The 25033-nt window shown below is 43.1% G+C and overlaps 1 protein-coding gene across 6 annotated transcripts in view; it reads left to right on the forward strand.

Moving 5' to 3' along the window:
- The window catches only part of LOC309340957 (disintegrin and metalloproteinase domain-containing protein 21-like), a 37737-nt gene extending 13283 nt beyond the window's left edge, over positions 1-24454 (forward strand). For 4 of the 6 annotated variants that reach the window (XM_081860267.1, XM_081860269.1, XM_081860270.1 and 1 more), the window contains 16 exons: positions 2610-2782; positions 3209-3287; positions 5136-5293; positions 7263-7428; positions 9104-9181; positions 10059-10133; positions 11699-11767; positions 12610-12699; positions 15360-15552; positions 17234-17339; positions 19484-19667; positions 20469-20546; positions 21339-21450; positions 21660-21759; positions 21879-21921; positions 24212-24454. In XM_081860267.1, the coding sequence (XP_081716393.1) occupies positions 2610-2782; positions 3209-3287; positions 5136-5293; positions 7263-7428; positions 9104-9181; positions 10059-10133; positions 11699-11767; positions 12610-12699; positions 15360-15552; positions 17234-17339; positions 19484-19667; positions 20469-20546; positions 21339-21450; positions 21660-21759; positions 21879-21921; positions 24212-24301 (1794 nt within the window). In that variant the 3' untranslated portion in view covers positions 24302-24454. The remainder of the gene's footprint in view (positions 1-2609; positions 2783-3208; positions 3288-5135; positions 5294-7262; positions 7429-9103; positions 9182-10058; positions 10134-11698; positions 11768-12609; positions 12700-15359; positions 15553-17233; positions 17340-19483; positions 19668-20468; positions 20547-21338; positions 21451-21659; positions 21760-21878; positions 21922-24211) is intronic. The other 2 variants (XR_014156143.1, XM_081860268.1) reach the window with 2 other exon arrangements.
- The last annotated feature ends 579 nt before the right edge of the window (positions 24455-25033 follow it).

A 25033-nucleotide genomic window follows, 5' to 3' on the forward strand; every position in this document is an offset into this window, starting at 1 on the left:
CCCTAATTTGGCCCTGCAAATATTCTTGTGTTTTTTTAAATCAATTTAGTGGTGCCCTAGAATTATTTCTTACCCTTAAACTTATTGTTTATATTTTATAGTATTTTTAAATAATGTTTTTCTTTGCATATAGTAAGTGTAGCCTCAGGCCATATCCAGTCTAAATAACAAACAGGTACACTTCCAGAAGACTAGAAAATTCAGGTGTGCCTTAAACTGGAGCTAACCTCTTTTAACTACATTGTTTTCTCCAAAAGAAAGATGTGAAACAGAATGATAACTGACCAGGGAGTCTCTAATCCCTTTGTTTGTGATTTCGTTTTCTTGAGAGATTCAGTCAAAAATGACCTATTTGAATTATTGTGCCCCAGTATTCTAAGCGTAATGTTTTGTCCTTCCATTTGTGCAAGTGGGAGGCACTTGTAGAGACAGCCTGTGAAGGTAGGGTACTTACTATTTATTATTTTTCACTTTATTTCATACCATGAATTTTCAGTCGTGAAGGGCTGTTAAGGTAGCTTACAAATAAGACCATAACAAATAATGTAATAGAACATAATACAATAAAGAATTTATAGCAGTAAAATAGCATAAAATATACTGCAAACAAACACTTAAAAAGCAACAGCATTATAAAAACAGAACAGCATCAGCATTCAAATTACTGAGGGATTAGTGTGATTTAGAGTACCACTATCAGGTTTTTTGGAAGAGAAGGGTTTAACAAAGAAAAAGGAAAAAAAAAGACACAAGACTACAGAACTTAACCCCAAAAGGGAATTTGAAGACAAGGGGAAAATACTACAAAGCATCAATCTCTGAACCATTGTTAGAAATATAAATTGGGAAAGCTATCTTTGAAAGAGTGGGGGTGAATGAGACAGACAGAGAGAGAGAATGTGTTGGAAAGCAAGGACGAAAAAGTGACGGGAGAGAGACAAGGAGATAAGGGGGATTGTTACCTGTCCCTAATCTGTTGAAACAAATGAAGAAGTACAGTAAGTATGCTTGGCAGCATATTACATGCAAAAATTGGACCAGCTGTTCTCAGGCTTTAGTAGGGCAACCAGAAGCAGAAGCAGAAGGACTGGGAGCATAGGTGTAGCCAGGATTTTTGTTGGGGGGGGGGACTTTGTTGGGGGGTGGCAGAACCAATGTGATTGGTCAATTACCGGTAGTTAAATATTTTTATTGTTTTACTTGATCTAGGGGGTCAGCTGCCCCCCTCTGCCCCCCGGCTATGCCCATGTCTAGGAGACCAGGCATCCCCAAACCAGAGTAGGATTTTCAGTGGGCATGAATGCAGGGTGTACACCCAGCTAGAAGTTCCAAGAGACATTGCTCTCAATAATACATCAAACATAGGAGTCCAAAAACAATTATAACCTTAGGAAAACAAAAGTATATTAAAAATTGTCTGCTGTAAAAGAAGTTCCATTGGATTCAAGTGGTTTGAAAGTGCCAGGGATGATTTCTGCAAATTGTTATAAAGGCTGTGTATAAGGTTTTGGTATGCTTCATCGAAAACTGGCAGAGTGATCCTTCAAAGAAATGTGGAGTTGGAAGGGACTCAAAGGGTCGTTTAGTTCAAACCCTAATGTCCCATTTCCTTGACATCCAAATGCAAACAAGATATTGTTCTGCAGCTTCCAAGTGCTGTGACATTTGTATCGATGTAGAAATTGAGGGGTTTAACTTATTTAAAAGGAATATACCAAACATGAAGGGAAGAAGAGTAGCATTATATGTAAAGGTGTACACTTGAGAAGCAATTCATGACTTGGAGCATGGAAGACAGATTGAGAGTGCATAGGTAAAAATTGTAGGAGAGGGAAATTGTGGTGTTACTGTGGGTGTCTGCAGTAGAACTCAAGCCAGGCTAAAACTTTGATGATGCCTTCCTAGAGCACATTACCAAACATTCAAAAAGGAGAGAGATATTAGTCATGGGAGACTTCAAGTACCCCAATATCTGTTGGAATTCAGACTCTGCCAAGAATGTAAGGTCCAACAAATTCCTCCATTGCCTTGCTGACAATTTCCTTTCCCAGAAGGTGGAAGAAGCAACAAGGGGATAATCTCTCATGGACCTGGTCCTCACCAACAAGAAGGAACTGCTGGACAAAGTGGAAGTCCTGGGAACCTTGGGAGGAAGTGATAATGTCCTCTTCAGTTTCATTATACAGAGGCAAGAGAAAACTGAGTGTAGTTGGGCATTCACTGGCAGATGGAGATCCAACCTCTGCTTAAAAACTTCCAATGAAGGAGAGTCCACCACCTCCTGAGGGAATCCGTTCCACTGTCAAGCTACTCTTACTGTCAGAAAGTTCTTCCTGATGTTTAGTTGGAATCTCCTTTCTTGTAACTTGAGTAAGAGTTGTTCTTTCTCAACAGGTCCCTTTCAACTCCACAATTCTAGGTTTCTTTGCTTAATCATAGCCGCGAGGGATGGGCACTGTTCCTGACCACCAGGCAACATTGCTGTTGGCTCTTGACACCATAACAACTATGAAAGGGAAAACTGGAGGTGGTGGGTGGGCCAAAATGGAGGCATTTTGGCAACAATACTATGCATTATAACTGCCCAATTTGGTGTTTTCTGTTTTCAGATATACTTGCCATTAGGTCTTCACCTTTATTTGGTAGGATTGGAGTTGTGGACAGAAAGAGACTACATAACAATTGATACTGAGAATCTTGGCGTGACTTTAGCTGCATTTTACCAATATGCCATCTCTGAGCTTCAGCCAAATGTGCATTTTGATCATTCAGGAATAATTACGTAAGACTATACAGTTTCTTTCTTGAAATTGTCTGCCTTCTTTTTCAACAATATGAAAAGGCCAGATTATTATTACATTATCTCATCATCATCATCATCATCATCATCATTATCATCATAAAGAAGCCCAGAGTGGCAAATACACAAGTAATGAATTCATTTGCACCCGTATCAGTTTATAGTAGGAACCCTAGCAAGGACCCTTCCCTTGTCTTTGGTCTTAGCTTATTTATTCATGATTATTATTGTTCATTCATACTCCAGCTTCTTACAAAATATACACAGGGAGGAAACTTACATTAAATCTGTAGATTAAAGGAAGATTAAAATGTTCTGTTCATAAACTTGGGCAAGATAGCTGCTCTGTAACTTTTGCAATGTTTTATAACTATAACATGTACAGTAATATCTTCTGTTATGTTATAGGGCTAAAGGGTTTCCTGCTGGACTTTCTTGGGGGGACCGGTTTTGTCTTTACACTCTAGTTTCAGTGTCTGCTATTCATGTAGGTGATTATCAGTATCTTTATTTTTGTCTTTGTAACATATTCCTAAAATTAGTAGACTGCCAGAGGGAGGAAGGTAAATAGGGGTTCAGCCACTAGTTCTCCAGACCTTCCTTTCCATTCCATTGCATTCCATTCAGGCCAAGCTACCTGTGACCTAAGGAAATTTGCTGCAGTTTTTTTTATTTTTTAAAAAAAGATGTAAATAACACAGCTGCCAAGGAAAGGAGATTTGGCTCAAATGTGGATTGTAGATTGAGGCAAGAGTGATAGTTCTATCACCATTCACCCCTTGTACAAATAAAACTATTATTTAATTAACTTATTAGTTGCTTTACACAAATGTCTCATAACCATATAAGAATAGGCAGCTGGATCAGGCCAGTGGACCTGAGTACAGTAGCACCTTGCCCTCCTGCAGTTTCCAACTGTTATTCAGAAGCATACTGCCTCTGACTGGAAGCAGAGCAGAGCCATTATGGCTACACCATGGCAGTAATCCAGCCATGAGGTTAGCTGGGCCTAGATCATTGAAGCGAGTTTATTCCCATCCAGACAGAGCTGCAGCTGGGCCACCAGCTGAAGCTAGTATAAGGCAATATGACCAGTTCTACACCCAGTGGCAAAAATCAATTACCCCCAAGCAGTACACTTGATCCTTCCGGGTGAGTGCAACCCCATTGAAAACATCTTTACTGAACCTATGCTGAGTAGGCACTTGGTTACAGCCTTCAGTGTCCATCCATCATTAAGAAGAAGAAGAAGAAGAGTTTGGATTTGATATCCTGCCTTTCACTCCCTTTAAGGAGTCTCAAAGTGGCTAACATTCTCCTTTCCCTTCCTCCCCCCACAACAAACACTCTGTGAGGTGAGTGGGGCTGAGAGACTTCAGAGAAGTGTGACTGGCCCAAGGTCACCCAGCAGCTGCAGGTGGAGGAGCGGAGACGCGAACCCAGTTCACCAGATTAGGAGTCTACCGCTCTTAACCACTACACCACATTAGCAGCTGAATCTAACCTGGCCCAGCACCATAGTTAGGGAAATGGAGGTGGCCTGCATGGGGAAGCACAGGGGCTTCTAATCAAGTGATGAGGCTGCAGTGCCATGGGAAAGGCCCCGACTAGCTCCATCTGAGTGAAAGTGATAGGGAGGAGAAAGAGTGATTGACCGGGAGGATGGGACCATGTCTGGCATCAGACCTCGGGCATGGATTGGGGTGGGGTGGGCGAGTGTTTGGAAAGGGAGCAGCCCGGGTTTTGGGTTATGTCTGTGCTGGTACCACAGCTGGCATCATTGGGGACTGCTGTGTAGTTTGGAAAGGTTCACAGGAGGTGGTGGATGACTAAATTTGTGTCTCCTCTGTCAAACTTGAGGGGATGCTGATGGGAAGGAGGATGAAATCTGGTGGCTGTTGGTCTAGGAAGTGGGGTGGGAATGGGTCAGGCAGGTCAGCAGGGGCTTTTGGTCTTCTGTCTCATGGCTGATCCCACTGAGAGTGGAGGAAGCAGCTGCTCTTCTTCAGGCCTCCATGTGAACTACTCAGCTTGGGACTGGGGGCAGAGTGGGCTGTTGAAAAAGAGGAAAGGGGCGAGGACAAAACAAATCCAGGTCTCAAAATGTATTAAGGCATAACATGGGGGGTGGCGGAGAGAAAGACAACTTCCTTTCAATAGCACAAATGCTGAAATCATCTTCCAAAAAATATAGTTGTAGGGTAGAACCCAATTGACATATTTTTAAAGCAGTTGAAATATACTCAAAGGATGTAAATGAAGTATGTATTTATTGAAAGTGTTTGATATTCTGATTACCTCAGTCCCTTCTTTCCTTTTCCTCATTGTATCTCAGACATACAGAAATCCTAAAGTTGATGCTGAAACAATTGCGCATGTGTTGGGTCATTCTCTTGGCTTTGGCCATGATGACACACCCTTAAACAAAGCTCGGGGCTGTGACTGTAATTGCACCAAGCCTGGCAGGTGTATAATGGCAGCAACCGGCAATCCGTGAGTAGTCCTTAATTGATTTCTTTCTTTCTAGTGTTTTTTGTCTGGGTTTGGAAAGAAAAGCTGGTCACGTTATATTTTTGCTCAGTTCATTTCTTGCCACTAAAGACATTCTGCTCGGCTGTCCTTCTTAGAGTCAAACTACAGATTACATTCAGTATCCCATTAGTGTTGTGTGCTTGACTTTCATTCCCCCACTGCAACCCTGATCTTAATTGCCCTTTTCATCAACAAGCATGATGACGAAGCTGCTAATTATGTGCTTCAGGTAACTTGTAGGCAGTTCCACCTGAAAGTTATTTTGTAATCCCTCTTGAAATAAATGGGAGCTATGCTAGAGTACGTCATTCTCAATAATTTTGTGGAGAACTGAACAGTTTCTTGGTAGATTTCCCACTGGAAGAACCTTCTACAGTACACACACATTAAGCTCCTTTGTGGATTTTCTTTGGAGAAGATAAGCAAGATAAGAATTCTCTTTAATTATCAGATAGATGAAATTAAAAAACTATATTTTTTTACAAAGTGTTGTTATGAGTTTGTGGGTTCTAGACACCCTAAATTCCTGGGTTCAGTAGATGACAGAATTTACCATTTTTTTTGCACTATAAGACTCACTTTTTCCCTCCTAAAAAGTAAGGGGAAATGTGTGTGCGTCTTATGGAGAGAATGCAGGCTGCGCAGCTATCCCAGAAGCCAGAACAGCAAGAGGGATTCCTGCTTTCACTGTGCAGTGATCCCCCTTGCTGTTCTGGCTTCTGAGATTCAGAATATTTTTTTTCTTATTTTCCTCCTCCCAAAACTAGGTGCATCTTGTGGTCTGGTGCGTCTTATAGAGCGAAAAATATGGTAATTAAGGCTTGGGGTGTCAAAAGCTAAGCTAGTCTCCTGTGTGAAGTGATAGCTAAACCTTGTATATTGAGATGTGTACTAAATACCGTATTTTTCGTCCCATAGGACGCTCCGTCCCATAGGACGCACCTACTTTTTTGGGGGGGAGGGGGAAATAAAGGAAAACTTTTTTTCCTTTATTTCCCCCCCAAAACCAGGTCGGGGAACAGTGGGATGGTGGCGCTGCGCCTCCCCGCTGTCCCCCGAGCTTGTGGGGCTGGCCGATGTCTGTCCGGCGCGCGGTGCGCTCTGCTTCAGGGCGCCGTGCGCGCCGGGCGGCAGGCTGCTATCCGCAGCGTGGGGAGCCCTGCGGGGAACTCCTGCAGGGCTCCTCACGCTGCAGATGTCTGTCCGGCGTGCGGGGCGCTCTGCTTAAGGGCACCCCGCCCGCCGGGCGGCAGGCTGTGGACACCTGTGCGAAGCACGGGGCGTCCTCCAAAGGTTGCCCCGTGCTCCGCGCTGCCGGCTGCCCCGAGTTCCCTCAGGCACGCAAGGCTTGCGGATAGCTTCCTGGAGCCTGGAGAGCGAGAAATGTCGGTGCGCACCAACGCCTCTCGCTCTCCAGGCTTCAGCGAAAACCTGCATTCGCCCCATAGGACGCACACACATTTCCCCTTCATTTTTGGAGGGGAAAAAGTGCGTCCTACAGGGCGAAAAATAAGGTACTTATAAAACATCTGGAATCAGGGTATGTTAACAGCTAATTAAGTCAGACTAGCCTCCCGGGAGGGGCAATTAGCCTTTAGAACAAAGGAACCCGGTATGAGATGGCAGGTGAGTGGGGCTTACAGTGTATTCCTCATTGAGTAGCAGCATGGTGCAGTTATTCCTGGCTTCCTTAGTCTAAGCATCTGGCTGTAACCTGTATTATTAAGGAATAAGTGGTTTTATACATTTTCTCCTAGTGTGTTTCAATATTTTGAGGATTTGAAATAATTTAACTATTTTTGTTTCTATCTATTGTTGTACAGCACCTTAGAAGAATTTGTACCCTGAAAGGCAAGATACAAATTAGTATAGTAAATATATTTAATAAATCATTTCATCATACTGGATAATAATTTCTCCTCTGTTACAGAACGTGCTCAAGGCTGAGTAACTGCAGCAGGAAGGTATATTATGATGCAATAAGAAAACCAGGAAAAGAATGTCTTATTGACATACCTAGCAATGTAATTATCAAAAAGAAGTGTGGAAATGGTGTCATTGAGGATGACGAAGAGTGTGACTGCGGCCATGATGAGGTTAGTCATTAAGACTGTTCTTAAAGATGTGCACAGAAGAATTAATAAAGTGTGGATGTATATCTTTTCCGAGCTGTGGAATTGCTCAGGAGGACAATGACCGATTCTAAATTTTCAGTCTGCTCCGAAATCTTCTGTTCTGTATTCTTAGCAAATCAATGCTACTGTTGTTTCATACTTAAATAAGTTAACAGAGCTTATTTAGACCAGCATAGCCTTATACTGTCTACTCAGATATAAGTCCTGTTATGTTAAATGCGACTTATTCCCCAAGGAAATGCACATAGGAATACAGCCTAGATCATTACTTTTCAGGACCAAATTACTTCGCTAAAACTGCTAGTCTGAGAGCCTTTTCTCACACAGAGAGAACAAGAGTAGGGTGAGAATTGTTTTTCTATGGTGTAATCTCTTCCGAGTAGGGAGTATTATTATTTTATTTATTTATATTCCACCTTTTCCCCAGTCTGTGAACAAGTGAAAAACAAAGAAAAGACAGTCATTAAAATGTAATTGGACACTAACAGAATTAAGATAGTATTAAAAGATCCATTAAAAACACAAAACACAGAAATAACTATAAAAACATAACAGCCCTTTCTCCTGCAACGGTATGGGCAGGTCCAATAGCGTAGGTCTTTCTCTTAGAATGGGTATATTTATTATATGAAAACATGCCAGTTAGGTATGAAAGAGCCAAGAAAATGGCTTTGAATACTCCACCCACACTTCACAGCTGCATAGAAAAATGGCTCCCACATCACTGAGAAAGGGGCCTCAATTTTCAGTTTTATTGAGTCAAGACATTTCCCCCTGAAAAACAATTACTGGATTACACCCACTTTCTTTGGCTGATAGGGCAAGGAATGATGTGAATCATAAGTAGGGAGATAGCAAGAAGTAGCTGAGCACAGGTTCAAGTTGCCCTTGCGACACATATTCCTACAAGAGGTATTAAGTAAGTTGGTGTGTGTTATTAAGTACATACATTAAGACTCTGTACACACCATACCTTTAAAGCACCCTTCACAAGAATCCTGGGATCTGTAGTTTACCCCCTAGGTAAAGGTAAAGGGAACCCTGAGCATTAGGTCCAGTCGTGGCCGACTCTGGGGTTGCGGCACTCATCTCGCTTTACTGGCCGAGGGAGCCGGCATACTGCTTCCGGGTCATGTGGCCAGCATGACTAAGCCGCTTCTAGTGAACCAGAGCAGCGCACGGAAACACCACTTACCTTCCTGCCGGAGTGGTACCTATTTATCTACTTGCACTTTCACATGCTTTCAAACTGCTAGGTCGGCAGGAGCTGGGACCGAGCAACGGGAGCTCACCCTGTCATGGGGGTTCGAAACACCGACCTTCTGATCAGCAAGTCTTAGGCTCTGTGGTTTAACCCACAGCGCCACCCGCGTACCAGTAGTTTACCCCCTACACAGCTATAATTTACAGGATTCTTGAGTGTGGGGTTGTATATTCATATGCAACTTAAGGTGACTTTAAAGAGAAGCTCATTGCAGTGGCACTCTGTCCCTGAGAGGCGGAAGGTTTGAAAAGCACAGGTACAGAGGAAACCCATCATCCCCACAAAGTTCTGTTTTGCAAATCTCTCAAGGCAACAACAATGAAAGAGCTGCTACGCTATAGCATTCAGTATATTTTTTTCTTCTTTTATCAGGAACTAGAAGAGGCAGGGATCCTGAATATATTTCTGCAGCCAATTACAAAACTTTCAGGGGCCAAAATACAGTCTCAGGTGAGTGGATAAAATATTAGTAGAATTACACTGTTTCCTACATCAAATTTTGCTACATGTCTTTGGGTCTCCCAGTAGTAGTAGTGTCTTTGGTTGTGTGATGAGGAATGCCAGCTGGCTAAACACCACATAGGTAGGCCATTAAGTTTTACCCTGTATGAAAGGAAGTACAAGGAAGTTTAGCTGCTTTTTGAAGCATGCGATAACAAAAAGATGTTTTGTCCCAGCTGGATATTGAAGTGTTCTGCTTTATTTACATGTTTCCACATAAATATCAGCTGTTCTGTGGACCATACTAGCAGTCTCCAAAGTTTCATGATGGGATTTGTTTGTCGTGAAACCCTCATGAAAATTCCCTTAGCAGTAAGAAAGCAGTCAAGATGTTGAGTGACTAAGCCACTGCCAAGAAGTTCTACAGGACACACCCCTGGAAGCTGTGAAGGAATTTTGGGGCTGCTTTGTGACTCTGCCAATGTTAACATAACAGATACAGAGCTGGACTTACATCAGCAGCCAACATCTTCACAGGAGAGGAGACATGCATTGACTGGGGGGGGGGGGGCGGAGAATCACTTTATTTTAAATATATTAGCCTTGCCTTTAATGATCTTGCTTGGAAGATTAAAAGCATCGCACTTGCCTCAGAAGCTGCTTCACACAAGTTAATGAAAATTGTAGTAATGGCTTTACAATGAATGATAGTTTCTGTATCTTGTAAAGGTTACGTTCATATATTTAAAAGAAAGTGATTTAGTCAGCCAATACATGTTTCAGAGGTTTTGCAATATTTAGATTTATTTAAATTGATTCAGTGGTAGAAGCCAGGCAGCAGTGTAAAAGAGTAAATGAAGTAAAGTGTTTTGTAACTCCCTTTTAGTTTTTTAGACAGTGGATGCAAAGATCAGAGAACCAATATTTGTTTGCTGATGACTCACGGTCTAAAGTTATGTCTGTAAGTTTTTGGTAAAATATTATTTAAATTATGTCATTTCTTGTCACACATAACGCTACACTGAATGTTTGCTACTATGTTAACTCATGTAATGTAAATGGCTTTTTGAAAAAAAATGTTAAAACAACTTGACAACGTTGATGTTGGGACTCTGTTGCGATCAGGCAAGCCTGGTTAAGAGAGTCATTCCAGCTGTGGTGGGGTGTCATCAGTATGGGAACTTGGATATCCCAGTACTCCACAATGTATTTAATCCTGCCCCAACTGCTCTCTGGGTACCAGTTAGTTTCCAGCCCCAATTCAAAGTGCTGGTTTTGACCTATAAAGCTTTAAACAGCTACGAACTGCAATACCCCAAGGACTACCTCTCCCCATATGAACAGACTCAAACCCTGAGATCATCCTCAGTCTTGGTCCAGTCTACCTGAAGGAGCGTCTCCACCTCCATCATTCTGCCCAGACACTGAGGTCCAGCGCCAAGGGCCTTCTGGCAGTTCCCTCCATGCAAGAAGCAAAGCTACAGGGAACCAGGCAGAGGGCCTTCTCAGTAGTGGCACCCACCCTGTGGAACGCCCTCCCACCAGATGTCAAAGAGAACAACAACTACCAAACTTTTAGAAGACATCTGAAGGCAGCCCTGTTTAGGGAAGCTTTTAATGTTTAATAGGTTATTGTATTTTAGTGTTCTGTTGGAAGCCGCCCAGAGTGGCTGGGGAGACCCAGTCAGATGGACAGGGTATAAATAATGAATTATTATTATTATTATTATTATTATTATTATTATTATTATTATTTATTAATGCTCTGAGTCCCTTCTTCATGTGCCGCCTCCGAGAGAGGTCTGGAGGGTAGCAACATGAGAGCAGGCTTTTTCTGCAGTGGCTCCCCACTTGGGAATGCTCTCCCCAAGGAGGTTCATCTGGTCTCTTCATTATACACCTTTAGGTGCCACGCAAAAATGTTCCCCTTTAACCAGGCCTTGGGCTGATTAACATCTTATACCCCTTTTAAATGTGTTTGTGGGAAGGGGTGGAGAGGGGGGTATTGGTTAGTGTGTGTGTGTGTTTAATTTTTGCTTTTATATTACATACATATTTTGTGTTTTTTATATTGTATTTTTATGTTGTGAACTGCCCTGAGATCTATGGATGAAGGGTGGTATACAAATTTAATAAATAAAAGAAATGTAAACTCAAAGGTACATTTGTTGCACCTCTGACCCATTTAGTCACATGCTGCTCTCCCCACTATTTCTTCCACTTCATCTGTTAGCTCTTACAGATTCTTCAGTATAGCCTGTCTTGAATTTTGTGGTGTCGCTTGCGATATGTCAGCCCTCTAGTTTAGGGCTGATCCTTTTAAATATCTGTAATCCTTCCTGGTTTTGTGACCTTCCTAAAGTTGCTTAATTGCACTGCCTACTCCTTCATTCAATGTTTAGATCAAGAAAGGGATCTGCAGGGCCTTGTTTCTGTACCATGAAGCATTCAGGAACTAATATGTGTTTCTCTGATATTTGAAAGTAGATACTATGAGCCATGCCACAACTCTTTCATTTTTTATAGGAAGAGGGTGAATCAGGGATCATCAGTTCATTAACGGATAGCAACTTTCCAGAATTCCAAGGGCCCAGTGTAAGTTGTAGATTAATAAGAAATTTAAAGACTATCTACAGAAACAGTGTAAAATTTATGAATGCTAAAATGATGTTGGATTAAAAATAAGTGGCATTAGTGGCAAAGTTAGAAAGAGTATGCAAAAATGAATTGATAAGGGATGAAAATATTTGAGTTGCAATATGTTAAGATATTGTTAAGTTAACGATGATAATTGAAAGAGGGCAAGGATTTGCTGATTTGATTATGTAAAAGGGAATACAAAAAGGGGAGGTGTGAGGAGGTCAAAGAAACAAGCTAATGAGTTTTAAAGTTAAAAAAGGAAAAATTGATTTTTTCTTTTTTCTTTCTATCTTTTTTTATTTTTGTATTTTGTACTGTATTTTGTTTTTTTGTTTTTTTCTTTTCTCGCTGTATTTTGTTCTTGTGTATTTATGATTTTGTAAAATCTCAATAAATATTTATATATATATATATATGAAAAAGTAAGTTGTAGATTAATGTTATAATGCTAAGATATGGAATGTCTGTATTCCTTAAAACGTTTTCCTTTTCCTTACAAGTGCAATGGTGACCAAACATTTTACAATCTCTTGATTAAAATATGGTACGCCTGCTGGGAAGTCAGATAAAATTGCTTTTGGCCGCAATCCCCCAGTTTCTTGACCTCATATAAGCAAAAAAAAAGACAAGCCCTTGCCTCAAAAGCAATCTGCAGTTTAAGTTTAGACTGAGGATGGAGGACATCTGGTGGTCCAGGCAGCTTGGCAAATGTAATAAATGAATATACCCGATGGCATAGTTAGTCTAAGAGACTGCACTTAAAGTACAGTATTGAGAGATAATTCCTTCTTTTGCAGGAATGCCAAAGGAATGGCTGTTGCCAAAAGGACTGTAAATTATCACCAGGCATTGAATGTCTTTATGGACTTTGCTGCGAGAGATGTAAGGTAATATAAAAAGGGCATATTTCAAATAAATGTAATAACTAGGGATGCCCTGAACTCCCCTCCTGCACCCACCCATGGCCAGCCCAATAGATATTTCTGCCCAAAGTGGAGCACTAATTTTTTTTACCCTGTCAGAGTAATGCTACATCATCATATAGCATTGTTTTTATGGCTTTGGGATGAAGGTGTTTATGCCCACCCATCCCACCCCCAGCCAGCCTTGTCAGAGGAATGCTATGCCAACATCTTGTGCTGTATCCCAGTTCCTGTTCAGGAGCTGGTTGCTCTCCATGCTCCGTACTCCCATCAGACCGGAAAAGCCCTGCTTGAGAAGAGGGGAGAGGATAGATAAAGCAGTCTGCCACTTACCACCAGTTACTAAACCCCCCCCCCCCTCAAGAGCCAGCCTCTACCTTCTTAGGTCTTCCTTTTCCATTACAGTGGTACCTCAGGTTACATACGCTTCAGGTTACAGACTCCACTAACCCAGAAATAGTGCTTCGGGTTAAGAACTTTGCTTCAGGATGAGAACAGAAATCGTGCTCCAGCGGCGCGGCGGCAGCAGGAGGCCCCATTAGCTAAAGTGGTGCTTCAGGTTAAGAACAGTTTCAGGTTAAGAATGGACCTCTGAAACGAATTAAGTACCCGAGGTACCACTGTACTCTTTCTGAAGCATATAAGCCATCAATCATCAGGAGGCTAGAGTCATGCAGCCTCTTTCCACCCACACCCATGGTCTATGGTTACCAGATTTTTAAAAATGAATCCGGGGATGCCTCCCCCCCCCCCTTTTTGGAAGCTGAGTAGAAACAGGGAGTCAGTAGTGGGGATGGTGAGGCAAAAGACCCTTGGCCCAAGCACACATGCATATTGTATAAAGGTGCAAAGCCCTGGGCAATGGCCGCCCACCCGCGACTCCTGAGCCTCCCCCAATCAGTCAAAACAAAGGGGGAAGGGGGCAGGAGATTGGGGGAGGCTCAGGAGTTACAGGCGCGCGGTGCGCCATTGCCCAGTTTTTAAAAAACTCTGCGCATTTATGTTTCACAGGGTGCAAAAGAAGGGCTTTACACCTTGCCCGGCAGAGAAACTGCGCCCCTCCTGGACAATGGTGTGCCACCTGCCCGCAACTCCCGAGCCTCCCCCGATCAGTCAAAACAAAGGGGGCAGGGGGCAGGAGATCTGTACCCCCGGATGTCCCCGGTTCCCCTGTGGCAACGGCAGCGGCAGTAAGCAGCTCCTGAAGCCAGCCAAAGCTAACTGCGCTACCAGGCTGGCTCCGGGCTGCTGAGGCTGCCTGCCGCTGCCACGTTTCCCGGGGACAGATTTGCAAATCTGGGGCCATTCCAGGGACAGAATTTGTCCAGGGACAGATTTGCAAATCCGGGGAAGTCTGGTAACCCTACCATAGTCAACATCCAGCCATCCTGGCTGATGACTGGTTAGGCTACTCGTGAGCAAGCAAGCAGTCTAGAAGCAGCTTCTCCACATAGTGTCATTCTCAGGTATTGGGGGAGGGGAAAGAAAATGGTGGCTCTCACCTGTGGCCACTGTGAGGTGCCCCATACCAGGATGGAGAATTTTGCCTTTCCTCAACATGGTCCCCTGACCCACAGATTTTATGAGAGGACTTGGCTCCCCTGTCATTGCCCCCCATTTGTCTGAAATTTTATCCCTTTCAAGGAAAAAATTCAGTCATTTTTAGAAAACTCCCAAACCCCTGGCCCCCCACATTTAGGCTGTACTTTGAATACATAGAGTACTTCCTAGCTGTCATCTCATTTGGCCACACAATGATCCTGAAGAGTAGAAAGCAATGGTGAATTGCCCCAGGCCATCTAGTGCATGAATGGCTGTTAGGCCTTGAATTCCCATGTCACTATCCACTGTGCCCCATGAGCTCCAAGAGCAATTTATGGCTACAGCAAGAATTCACTTCAGCTTTGTCTGATTTAATAAGATGCTCTTTGGCTGGGTTTCCCACACAATTTTGCACACAGCATAATTCCCCTTGATACTTGGGCTTCCAGCAGATTGCAGAATGGGCTTGTGACAGCAGCCAAACCACCAGAAGCTGTACATTATTGACAGAACCCCATGCTTCAGCGCCAGGGGACATGGGAGTAGGTTTTTATTCTACGGTGAAAGAGGAAATCTTGGAAGTCCAGTTTTGCCTATTTGAGGCATTGCAGGAGCTTCACTGAGCTCAAGAAAAGGACTAAAAATGAGACCTGAGGGTTCATTTACATGGTGCTTTGCGCTCAGACTCACCAAGGCAGATAGAAAATGACATTTATGACAGGGAAGGAAGCATTTGACATTTTTCCCACCTGCAATTTCCTATACTTTGAATTCCTCTGTAAGTTGTCCACTCATGCACACTGCAGGCGCATATATTTTCAATGCATTTCCAAGGTCATGCATGAGTTTTAAACCTCATTGAGGGAGCTGCTTGGGGCAGCCAGTGTTATAGCAGAGAAATGGCAGATACGGAAATAATTTTATTCCTCCACTGAGTTGCTTTGTCAGTGCCAATGCAACCAACATTGGGACTTTAATTTGTGTAATTTAGCTCCACAAGTAATTTCCGTTTCTGAAGGGAAAACATGACACGCCTCTGTTGAAGAGTCAGAATGAGAAGCTTCAATTGTTGTTTCCAACAGTTGTTAGAAGAGGGAACAGTGTGCAGAGAAGCTGTTTCCGAGTGTGACCTTCCGGAGTACTGCAATGGGAGCTCTCCTCTTTGCCCGCCAGACGTCCATAAACAAGATGGGATGCCATGTAGCAACAGTAACAGCTGTTTTATGGGGAATTGCATTGACCTCCACAAACACTGCACATCTCTTTTTGGCCAAGGCAAGATTAACCTTTGCTTCGGGAAGAAAAGGAAAAATCTGCTCTATTCCTTAACACATGAGTGCCATCTGGGAAGAGGGCTTCGGGAATCTTCTGCTACGTTGTGTGTCCTGACTAATTTTTCTCTTTAGCCTTTGCTTAGTGGATGTCAGACTCTAGGGTTCTCCCAAATTTATCCATGCTGTTTGTTGGCGTAATGAGGAGAGAGTTGAAATTCCCCAATCATTTGAGGGTGGGTGGAACAGAAACATTCTTTTAAAAGCCTCCATTGAGAAATTGCCGGCCACGTAATGATTAATGCAACTTTGTTGTTGGTTAATATGGGTGGCTGAAAGTAGTGGTGGGCTAAGAGGTTGATTTGAAGGAGCGGGGGGGGCGGGCCCCCTGATTCCTTCAACAATATTAAAATAGTATTAAATAATACTGAAACTGAATCCACAGTTATCTCAAAATCCCCCACCCCATTAACAAATGCTGAAATGTGGAGCTGTGGGGTTTCCTGAATATTCTCCAGGGAAGAATTGAAAGTCTTCAACAGTTGGGGAGGAACTCAAAAAAGTTTTGTTTTCCAAAAACTTACAATAGAATAATTTTTTGAGAATTTTCAGTCCAGCTTGCTAACAAGTGTTGGTGAGGAAATTCAGTGAGCCAACTTTATGGATACTGAATTTCCAGCTCAGCCAAATTCACAGATTTCTGCTCATTATAGGGTCCCAGGTGCAGAAAGCCCAGATGATGTGTTACACACTCATTTTAATAACAGTTAAGATGAACATTGTTACACACTCATTTTAATAACAGTTAAGATGAACATTGAAAGCTGATAGAAAGAACAGTACAATAAAACATGTCCTACATTTTCTATTTTTTCTGCTTCACAGGGGCATAAACATTCATGGTATGGTACATTGTAGTATCTACCCTTCAGTACTGCAGATGGGAGCACATTAAATTTAGCCTGAATTTTGGAATAGTCACCTTGATCAGATGATCATCAAGGAGAGCCCACCCTCTAAAAGTTGGAAAGATAGAAGCTACACTTAATATAATTTTGCAACTCGAAATCTCAGATGCATTGGCATATGTTTTCTTTGGCTTTTGCATAACTCATAGCAAGAATGGCATTTGGTTTAGTACTTTCTCATTTACTATCTTCTTCCACTGTTACTGAAATGTATCAGTAAGGGTTGGCAGTGGCGTAGCATGGGGGGTGCAGGGGGGGCCGGCTGCACCGAGCGCAACATCGGGGGGCACGCTCCACGGGTTAGGGGGCACAAAATCCACGGGTTAGGGGGTGCAAATTACTTGCCTTGCCCCGGTTGCTGACAACCCACACTACGCCACTGAGGGTTGGTAAGGGCCAGGGGGCCAGGCCTTCAGGCATGAATAACAGTTTTAACCAGAAATTTAACTTATATATCCAGATCTGAGACTCAATAGAAATTTGTCTAGCCTCTAATTGTGAAGGTTTGTTGGGCACACATCTTGGAAGGCTGAGAACAGTTCTCAGAAATTTTGTTTGGACAGATTCTGGAGTCTCAAAACTGTTAAATGTACACACTTCTGCTCCAAATAACATTTGTGGCAAGATCGTAACATTAAACACTTAGATAGCCTCTTTTATATGCCTTAATTTAGTTCTTGCCAGTCCTCATTTTTTCACTCCTTCCCCTCTCTGCAGGTGCAAAACAGGCCCCACTGACTTGTTTCAAGAAAGTGAATATGCGAGGCGACCAGGCTGGCAACTGTGGCAAGGATGGACTAGAATACAGGAAATGTTATGAAGAGTAGGTTATACCTGTGGGCAGGTATCTTATTTTCTTAGATTACTCATTCCATTTTCCATAACATTAAAAACAGTTTAAGACAAATTGCAGTCACAGTAGGATGGGCCCAATGTGTGTGTGTCTGTATCTCCCAAATGTCAAAGGCCATGGTGAAGATGCTCATCGTCAGCGCGTGGCAAAATCTGTATAATGAAGGTGCCAGATGCACCTGTGTGGAGAGGGAATGTTACAGCACAGCGGCTGCCATGGAGAATGCCCTCTTGCAGCCCTACTGCCAGGTTTCTGAAAGCAGTGGAACTATGAAGATATCTCCCTCTCCTGTTATTTTGGGGCTCATCCATGCTTACCTTTCCCCCTGTGCTTTCCTGGTTCATGTCCGAGCACTTTTTCTTGTCCTGCCAATTTCCCCAAGAAAACCTGCTCTTTAATGCTGAATTGGAACAGACAGCAATTCAAGTTTTCCACAGATTACCGTTTGCACCAAGTCAGTGGTAAAGAGTGGGTTTTCACAAGGGAAACACTGGGTCAAAAAAGTGTTCAGACACAGACCTGGAAAGCCCAGTCCTGTGCCTAGAAATGTGGAGAAAAGTTAATCGTGGATGAGCCCTTAAGCATGTGTATTTTCCCTCACAGCCTTCGGCCTCTTCAGTGAGCTGTTATCTCCTCCTTACTGTAAACTGTACCTCATCTGGATTCCTGGGTGGCCAGAGCAGCTGACACTGAGAATGGAGGAGATATACTTTTAAAACACATCCAGTGTGGGGGATAACAAGCCTCACATAACCAACATGCTTATGTTGAATTAATGCATGAAGGGGTTAAGACCATAGAGTAAACTGTCCTGCCAGGCTTAGCTTACTTACCTTTGGCAGGAACTATGTAATCAGACATACTGTTTTTTGCCAATCTACCTGAGAAGCTCAGTGTGAGAAGGGTTCAGACCTCATGACTCTCACAACTCACTGTTGAGTTCCCATACCAATAATTTAGGAACTTTCACCAAGTAACTAAGCCACGTTTTACTGCCTGTGCAACTTTTCTGACTTCTTCATGGAAAAGCACATGAACCTGACCTTGGAAGAGTTTGTAAGTACTGTAAATCATTTTTAACTTACCAAACGTGTGGTCTTTTTCTATGCTAGGAGTGGGAAGCTTCGGAATGAACTCGGAAGGGCATTTTTTAAAGGTCTGGCTCTAACAGCCTGTATTTCCACAATTTACTTTGCTGCATATTTTGTGATTTTGAGTCTCTGCTGGGGTTCTCTCACCAAAAGTATTTGCCTCAAACTTGAATCTTAGCATCCAGGAATTCTTCTTTTCTACCTTTATTTTTTATTCTGCTCCAACATGATGCACATTTAAAACACATGACTCCCCCCAAAGAATTCTGCAAACTGTCATTAAGGGTCCTGGGAACTGTAGCTCTGTGAAGGGGAAACAAAGGTTCCCCGAATTCTTTTGGGGAAGTCACATACTTTAAATGTGCATCCATTGTGCTTTAATTGTCTGGTATGTTGGAAGAATGGCAGATGCAAGTAATAGACTATATGGAATTGGCAGAAATGACTGGCAGAATCCGAGACCTGGGAGAAGAAGCGGTGGAAGAGGACTGGAAGAAGTTTAAGACTTATCTGCAGAAATACTGCAAGGTTTATGAATGCTAAAATGATGTTGGATATAAAAATAATATGGCATTAGTGATACAGTGTTAAAAAGTATGCAAAAACGTAATAGAAAAAGGGTGAAGGATTAAAGATATATTACGTCAAAAGTAAACAATATTTTAAAGGTGTTTAAACATAAGGAGGAAGGATTGGAGACATAATAGAAGTGATTTTAATAATTAGAAATGAGTTTTGAAAGAGGGTAAGGATTTGCTGTATCTGATTGGACAAAGAGGAACACAAAAAAGGGAGGCACGAGGAAGTCAAGAAAGAAAGTTTTGTAAACATAAATTTAAAAATTGGAGTTTTTACTTTTAATTTGTTTTTTTTTTGTATTTTGATATATGTTTGTGATTGGTTTTGCTCTTTGGAATTTTTTCTGTTTTTCTGTAAAAATAAATAAATATATTTTTTAAAAAAATAAATAAATGTCTGGTATGGATCTGCCCAAACATTTTTCCTTCCTCGCTTTTCTTTCAGAGATGTTCTTTGTGGAAGGCTCCAGTGCACCCACGTTAATAAAATTCCCAAAATGTTAACAGGACAAAGTGTAGTCCAGACTCCAGTGGAGGGTACATTCTGCTGGGGTTTTGAACGTCATATTGGCCAGCATGTTTATGATCTTGGAGCAGTGAGAGATGGAACAACCTGTGGACCTGACAAGGTAGCTTTGGCTGGATCCCTTGCTTGGCTCTGATTTCTCAAATTCTAACTTGGGATGGGGTGGCAATTTGCTTTGCTAGGGAGTACAGTCTTCTCTGAATATGGTTTCCTGATTTTTATTTATTTATTAATTGACTGATCTGGCAAGTCATTTGGTTGGCCTTTGGCAACAGCACTCCCTGCCTAGTTAAGAGTGTGTACAGAGCGGCATGCACAATTTGAGCAGTGAGCCCACTATGGAAGTGCAAGTCCCCACATTTTAGGCATGTATACGTTCTTCTCTGCCAGACTTAGGTCAGGGGAAACCTGTTCTTCTGCGCTGATTGGCTACTGCTCATTTTAGTCATCAGACCGCTTTCCCCTTTCTTAGGGCAGGACGATACACATTGCTGACTAGCTGGTCCTTAGGTCAATCAGGCAGCTTCCTCTCTGCTTCTCAGAGCAGTTATCAAAATATGAAAATGACCAGGCTAAAAGCAATAATAAAAAATAAAGCACAGAACAAATGTTCAAAAAGTTGGCCATGCAAGAAGCTTTAAAAAAATAACCACACAAGTGGATAGGTCACCTGAAACAAGGCGATGCTGGATCTGGAGCCCTTATGTGTGTCATTAATGAAGGAAAGAGTGGGGGAAGCACAGCTTTCTCTGCAGCAGCAGAACCCACACCTCCTGTTTCAAGGTCTGCTTGTGCACAGCCCAGGAGTATTCAGCAGGAGTCTTGGCTTCCAAACTGTCAGAATCCAAGCTGTTCGGCTGCCAGTGCACTATATAAAATTAACATTTCATACATCCCTTTCCAGATATGCATGAACAGATCTTGTGTTGACCGGGCCGTTTTGAATTATGACTGTGATTTTTCAAAATGTAGCAACAGAGGGGTAAGTAGTAAAAAAAAAAGGAAGAAAATATGCCATCCCTTGAGACCTGCTCAGGTTAATGTTGAACCCACAATTGATCTGTGGAAAGAGGCAATAACTTCAGTGTTTGACATGATCACCCTTGGGTGTCATGCAGAACATGGGCTCCTTGTTGTGAAGTGCTTAGGTAGGTGGCTAGAGTGATGGTGGGGAAAGGCATCTGACCAGGGGTTAGAGCATGGATCTGGCCCAATTGCCCTCTCAATCCAGCCCACGGATGGTCCGGGAATCAGTGTGTTTTTACATGAGTAGAATGTGTGCTTTTATTTGAAATGCATCTCTGGGTTATTTGTGGGGCATAGGAATTCGTTCATTTTTTTCTTCAAAATATTGTCCGGCCCTCCACAAGGTCTGAGGGACAGTGGACTGGCACCCTGCTGAAAAAGTTTACTGACCCCTGGATTAGAGCCCATTTTAAAGCCTATTGTGTTGTGATGAGGGTAACAAAGGAGTTGTTTTCAGTACTGTTGCATGCAGAGTATTGTTGGTAGAGGTTTTGTTGCATTCTGGAACCCAGGACACCAAGGGGGAGCCCGTAGCAACTTCCTATGAAGCATTTGCAAAAAAAACCCACGTTGACAAGAACATTCCTTTTACAACAGTGTTTTGTTTTGTTTCGTTTTTTTACATCTGCTGGCTTTGCTAGTGGCAAACCTGCACTTGCCATCCTTGTGGAAGTTCTTGTTTGAATACAATATTAGCCAAGTAGGTTATATGTGCCAGTTGCTGCTTGACACCCTTGATGTTTTCCAGGTGTGCAACAGCAAGAGAAACTGCCATTGTTCCTACGGATGGGCCCCTCCCTTCTGCTCCGGCAGAGGGTTCGGTGGGAGCATTGACAGTGGGCCGCCTCCGAGTAATGTGAGTAAGTATCCATTGGGTTTGGTACTTTGGCGTCTTCGCTTTCAAGGGGCTTTCCTAGATCCAGTCACTAAAGGACATTCTTGCCTGTGGTTCAGCTATGGATCCCCCAGCTCTGCAGATTATTTCAGGACATGACAAATGCTGGAAGTCGTGACTGCTTGCAGGTCTGAACGTATAAAATACTTCGTTCTTTCTCATTTTTGCCTGCAGTGGCTACCAGTCTCGTCATTGTGACAGGCACCCTGGCTGCGTTGCTGTTCCTTGCTCTGGGTTTTGTTGCCACACTTAAGAGAATGCAATTGGGGGCTTGGTAAGTAAATGATAAGGCTGACTGTGACTGTTATATCTTAAGACAGCTGTTAATTGTTTTGCTGCAACGCTGGAACCATATTGAAGGGCTACTAACTTCTCTGTGGTTTTCATCAATAGGTTTGCTAGAGTGATCTGGAAAAGAATAGGATCAGGAGATACAGTAAGTTACTGAAAGCTCTTTTCTGGGAGGTCCAAAAGACTTACAAATCCAGATTCTTATTACTGACCACAGAGGAGGAAGTCTGTGAATGTTGATGATCCACCAAGATTTCAAATATTTCCTTTAGAACATTGTCCTGCAAAACATAGATCTTAAGGTCAAATCTGTTCTCTTTCAAACATTCTATATCCGTTCCACTGACCTTTGCCAGACTTTGATCTTTGGAATAAAACAAAGTCCTGATCTAGGTACCATAAAGTGTGGCTTCACTGGGCTTCCTGTACCTCATCTTGCAAATTTATGCTTCATGATTGAAAAATAGTTAACATCATTGTTTCACTATCATCACAATGAGCTATATGGCCTTTAATGTTGCTCTCTTTAGACCCAAGCTACAGAAAGATAATTTTAGCCTACCCTTAGGGATGCTTGCAAAATTTCTCTCATTCAGATTTCTTCCTGGATTTTGGAGCTGAGAATTAACTTACCAAACTGGAACCAATGCAGTCAGAATTCTCCATTGTTCAGTTTTTAATACTCCCCCCCCCCAAAAAAATTAAGCACAGAGACCATCTATGTACTTATGGTGGTCTGAATTTCTCTCTGCATTTTAACTGGACCCACTTGAAAACAGAGAAGCAATTTTAGCACACAAAGCAAACCCAAAAGGAGCAAAAAAGGGACAAAGCAAAACAAACCAGGTTAAACACCTGGCTATCCTTAACTTAAACAACTTTCCAACAGCTTAAGACTGGCACGGATACCCTCTGGCCAAATCATTTCTCCTAGTGTAATGCACAAACATTCAAAACACTGAAGAGCAAGGAAGGACAAGTTTGGCTTAATTCCACCTGCAGACTGGCTTGCTCACATTCCAAACCATCTATGTGCTAGATCATAGAATCATAGAGTTGGAAGAGACCACAAGGGCCATCGAGTCCAATACCCCCCTAAAAAGATCTTTAGTTCTTTTTAAACTGTCCAGTTTCTTCACGCCATCCTATAAGTCAGGGCAGTCCAAGATGTGGCCAAGGATTTTTGGCAGCCCTTGGCAACATTTGACACACAACCCCAACAGCCCTTGTGCTGCCTTCCCAAAACCAGGTAAGCAAGGTGCTGGGCTTTGGGAAGGAGGTGTGAGCCTCTGACAGGCTCCTAGAGTCCTCCATTCACCTTCCCAAAGCCTACTAAGAAGAGTTTGAATTTGATATCCCCGCTTTATCACTACCCGAAGGAGTCTCAAAGCAGCTGAAATTCTCCTTTCCCTTCCTCTTCCACAACAAACACTCTGTGAGGTAAGTGGGGCTGAGAGACTTCAAGTGTGACCAGTGGCGTAGCGTGGGGGGTACAGGGGGGACCGGCCGCACCGGACGCAACATCTGGGGGGGGCATGCTAATCTAGTGGAAGAGACTCGAGTGCTAAAATCCATGGGTTAGGGGGCGCAAATTACTTGCCTTGCCCCGGGTGCTGACAACCCACGCTACGCCACTGAGTGTGAGTAGCCCAAGGTCACCCAGCAGCTGCATGTGGAGGAGCGGGGACGTGAACCCGGTTCTACCGCTCTTAACCACTACACCACACTGGCTCTTTCCCAGATTTGGGAAGAAGAGGGAGGGTTCTAGGACCCTGCCAGAGCCTTGCCCCAAAGGCCTAGAGCCTCCATTAGCCATTTTTGGGGAGGCAGCATGAGGGCTGGGGAAGGGCTCAAATTTTGGCCTTGTGCAACCCATGGGATCTCTGTCAAAGGCATCTTGCAGCCCACTTGGTATGAAAAGTTGGACTGCCCTGCTGTAAGTCTCTCTCTCTCTCTCTCTCTCTCTCTCTCTCACACACACACACACACACACACACACACACACTGATGGGACGGCACCTGTTTAACAAGGGAAAGCCTCTGAACTCAGCAGCAGTCAACTGCTCTTTCAAATAGGAAACAAACACCTTTGTTTCCTGTACAATGTTGCAGGGAGCAGCACTAAGTCATCACATAGTAACATTCTTGCAGCATCCTTAAAAGAGATTTTTAACTCAATAGCAGCCAGCTGCTGAGTGCAGCAAGTTATATGGGGTGGGGGTGGGGAGACAGTGATGATTCAGCCAACCTGTCTAATAGCGAGTACCCTCACATCCCAAACTTTTTACAACCTTTGTGAGAGTTCTGTAAAAGTGGCAGAAATTCTTCACCCACCTTCTCTGGAAAATGCCCTATAAATTCACCTCATCACTGTCCCAGCTGAGACATTTTGTGAGCCAAATGGGATATAGTAACCCTCATTTCTTATCTTTTAGGGATCACAAGCAAGCCTCGGGTCAGAATGTAGCATGTCACTGAAAAGCCGAGAGTCGGACATAACAACTGAAACTAGACTGTGCTGCTAGACAGAAGAAAATAACAGGTGCGCCCAAGAGAGATTTATTGTGTCTCATCAATTTCCTCAGTGTTGTTTGGTCTGCTTGAATCTTGTTGTTGAATCTTTCTGTTTTTTGCCTTCCCACACTTCAAATAAAATGAGCTCTCTCTTGAACATTGCACATTATGTGCCATTTATGTGGTCTGTTCTGCATGTGTATACAGTGGTACCTCGGGTTACAGACGCTTCAGGTTACAGACTCTTCTAACCCAGAAATTGTACCTCAGGTTAAGAACTTTGCTTCTGTTAACGGAGAAATCTGAGGGCTCCCTTGGACAAAAAACAAGAAGAAGGACACCAGCCAGGAATACCAGAGCAAAACAGCAGCCAGTAGGCTTGGTCTTTATTGAAGACTGTTGCGACAGGACTCCCACCTGCCACCAGGTAGAACAAGGTGGAAGCCCTGAACAAAAGAAGACCCCAACTTTTATTAGCTACTAATCCCCCATTCTACACCCCTAAGACTACATCATGACTACATCATTGACACATCACAAAGAGGAGGGGTTCAGGGAGGAGTTGTGGTGGTAACCTGAGTCTCTTGTCACCTGTCCAGTTCCTCCTTTCCCCCTCCCCATGATTAGAGGGAAGGGCTGGTCACTGTCCTTTGTTTCAGTCCGTACTGAATCCACTTCCATATGCAGGTCCTTTGTGAGTGTAAAGATCTTCTGCCTAGGACCATCAAGGTTGGCATGCCAAC

This window comes from Podarcis erhardii, assembly GCF_964252035.2.
Source record: "Podarcis erhardii genome assembly, chromosome: 4".
NCBI classification, from domain to species: Eukaryota; Metazoa; Chordata; class Lepidosauria; order Squamata; family Lacertidae; genus Podarcis; species Podarcis erhardii.